The following is a 2,011-nucleotide window of genomic DNA, read 5'->3' as shown; positions in this document are numbered from 1 at the left end:
AACGTATTATTGTGGTAAATAGAATGGAAGAACATATTATTATGGTAAATAGTATGGAAGAACGTATTATTGTGGTAAATAGAATGGAAGAACATATTATTATGGTAAATAGAATGGAAGAACGTATTATTGTGGTAAATAGTATGGAAGAACGTATTATTGTGGTAAATAGAATGGAAGAACTTATTATTGTGGTAAATAGAATGGAATAACGTATTATTGTGGTAAATAGAATGGAAGAACGTGTTATTATGGTAAATAGAATGGAAGAACGTATTATTGTGGAAAAAAGAATGGAAGAACATATTATTGTGGTAAATAGAATGGAAGAACATATTATTGTGGTAAATAGAATGGAAGAACGTACAATTGTAGTAAATAGAATGGAATAACGTATTATTGTGGTAAATAGAATGGAAGAACATATTATTGTAGTAAATAGAATGGAAGAACGTATTATTGTGGTAAATAGAATGGAAGAACGTGTTATTGTGGTAAATAGAATGGAAGAACGTGTTATTGTGGAAAATAGAATGGAAGAACTTATTATTGTGGTAAATAAAATGGAAGAACGTATTATTGTGGTAAATAGAATGGGGTTCTTCCATTCTATTTACTACAATAATACGTTCTTACAATAATACGTTCTTCCATTCTATTTACCACAATAATACAGTAAATATAGTAGAAGAACGTATTATTGTAGTAGGTAGAGTAGAAGAACGTGATATTGTGATAGATAGAGTAGAAGAACGTACTATTGTGGTAGATAGAGTAGAATAACGTACTATGGTGGTAGATAGAGTAGAAGAACGTTATATTGTGGTAGATAGAGTAGAAGAACGCACTATTGTGGTAGATAGAGTAGAAGAACGTAGTATTGTTGTACATAGAGTAGAAGAACGTACTATTGTGGTAGATAGAGTAGAAGAACGTACTATTGTGGTAGATAGAGTAGAAGAACGTACTATTCTGGTAGATAGAGTAGAAGAACGTACTATTGTGATAGATAGAGTAGAAAAACGTATTATTGTAGTAAAGAGTGTAGAAGAACGTACTATTGGTGTAGATAGAGCAGAAGAACGTAGTATTGTGGTAGATAGAGTAGAAGAACGTACTATTGTGATAGATAGAGTAGAAGAACGTTTATTGTAGTAAAGAGTGTAGAAGAACGTACTATTGGTGTAGATAGAGTAGAAGAACGTAGTATTCTGGTAGATAGAGTAGAAGAACGTACTATTGTGGTAGATAGAGTAGAAGAACATACTATTGTTGTAGATAGAGTAGAAGAACGTACTATTCTTGTAGATAGAGTAGAAGAACGTACTATTGTGGTAGATGGAATAGAAGAACGTACTATTGGTGTAAATAGAGTAGAAGAACGTACTATTGGTGTAAATAGAGTAGAAGAACGTACTATTGTGGTAGATAGAGTAGAAGAACGTATTATTGTAGTAAAGAGTGTAGAAGAACGTACTATTGGTGTAGATAGAGCAGAAGAACGTAGTATTGTGGTAGATAGAGTAGAAGAACGTACTATTGTGATAGATAGAGTAGAAGAACGTACTATTGTTGTAGATAGAGTATAAAACGTAGTATTGTGGTAAATTTAGTAGAAGAACGTAGTATTGTGGTAGATATAGTAGAAGAACGTAGTATTGTGGTAAATAGAGTAGAAGAATGTACTATTGCGGTAGATAGAGTAGAAGAACGTACTATTGTCGTAGATAGAGTAGAAGAACGTATTATTGTCGTAGATAGAGTAGAAGAACGTACTATTGTGGTAGATATAGTAGAAAACGTAGTATTGTGGTAAATAGAGTAGAAGAATGTACTATTGTTGTAGATAGAGTAGAAGAACGTAGTATTGTGGTAGATATAGTAGAAGAACGTAGTATTGTGGTAAATAGAGTAGAAGAATGTACTATTGTTGTAGATAGAGTAGAAGAACGTACTATTGTGGTAGATATAGTAGAAAACGTAGTATTGTGGTAAATAAAGTAGAAGAATG

At 31.9% G+C, this 2,011-nt stretch overlaps 1 protein-coding gene across 1 annotated transcript in view; it reads left to right on the top strand.

Annotated features, from left to right (window-relative positions):
* The first annotated feature begins 789 nt into the window (after window positions 1–789).
* LOC106476945 overlaps window positions 790–2,011 on the top strand; it is a 2,224-nt gene continuing 1,002 nt past the window's right edge. Inside the window, exons 1-2 of the mRNA XM_013937559.1 lie at window positions 790–1,084; window positions 1,189–1,563. Coding sequence (XP_013793013.1) covers window positions 790–1,084; window positions 1,189–1,563 — 670 coding nt within the window. The remainder of the gene's footprint in view (window positions 1,085–1,188; window positions 1,564–2,011) is intronic.

The sequence above is a fragment of the Limulus polyphemus genome, unplaced genomic scaffold (assembly GCF_000517525.1).
Source record: "Limulus polyphemus unplaced genomic scaffold, Limulus_polyphemus-2.1.2 Scaffold12216, whole genome shotgun sequence".
Lineage (NCBI taxonomy): Eukaryota > Metazoa > Arthropoda > Merostomata > Xiphosura > Limulidae > Limulus > Limulus polyphemus.
This window is presented reverse-complemented; position numbering and strand designations above follow the sequence as displayed.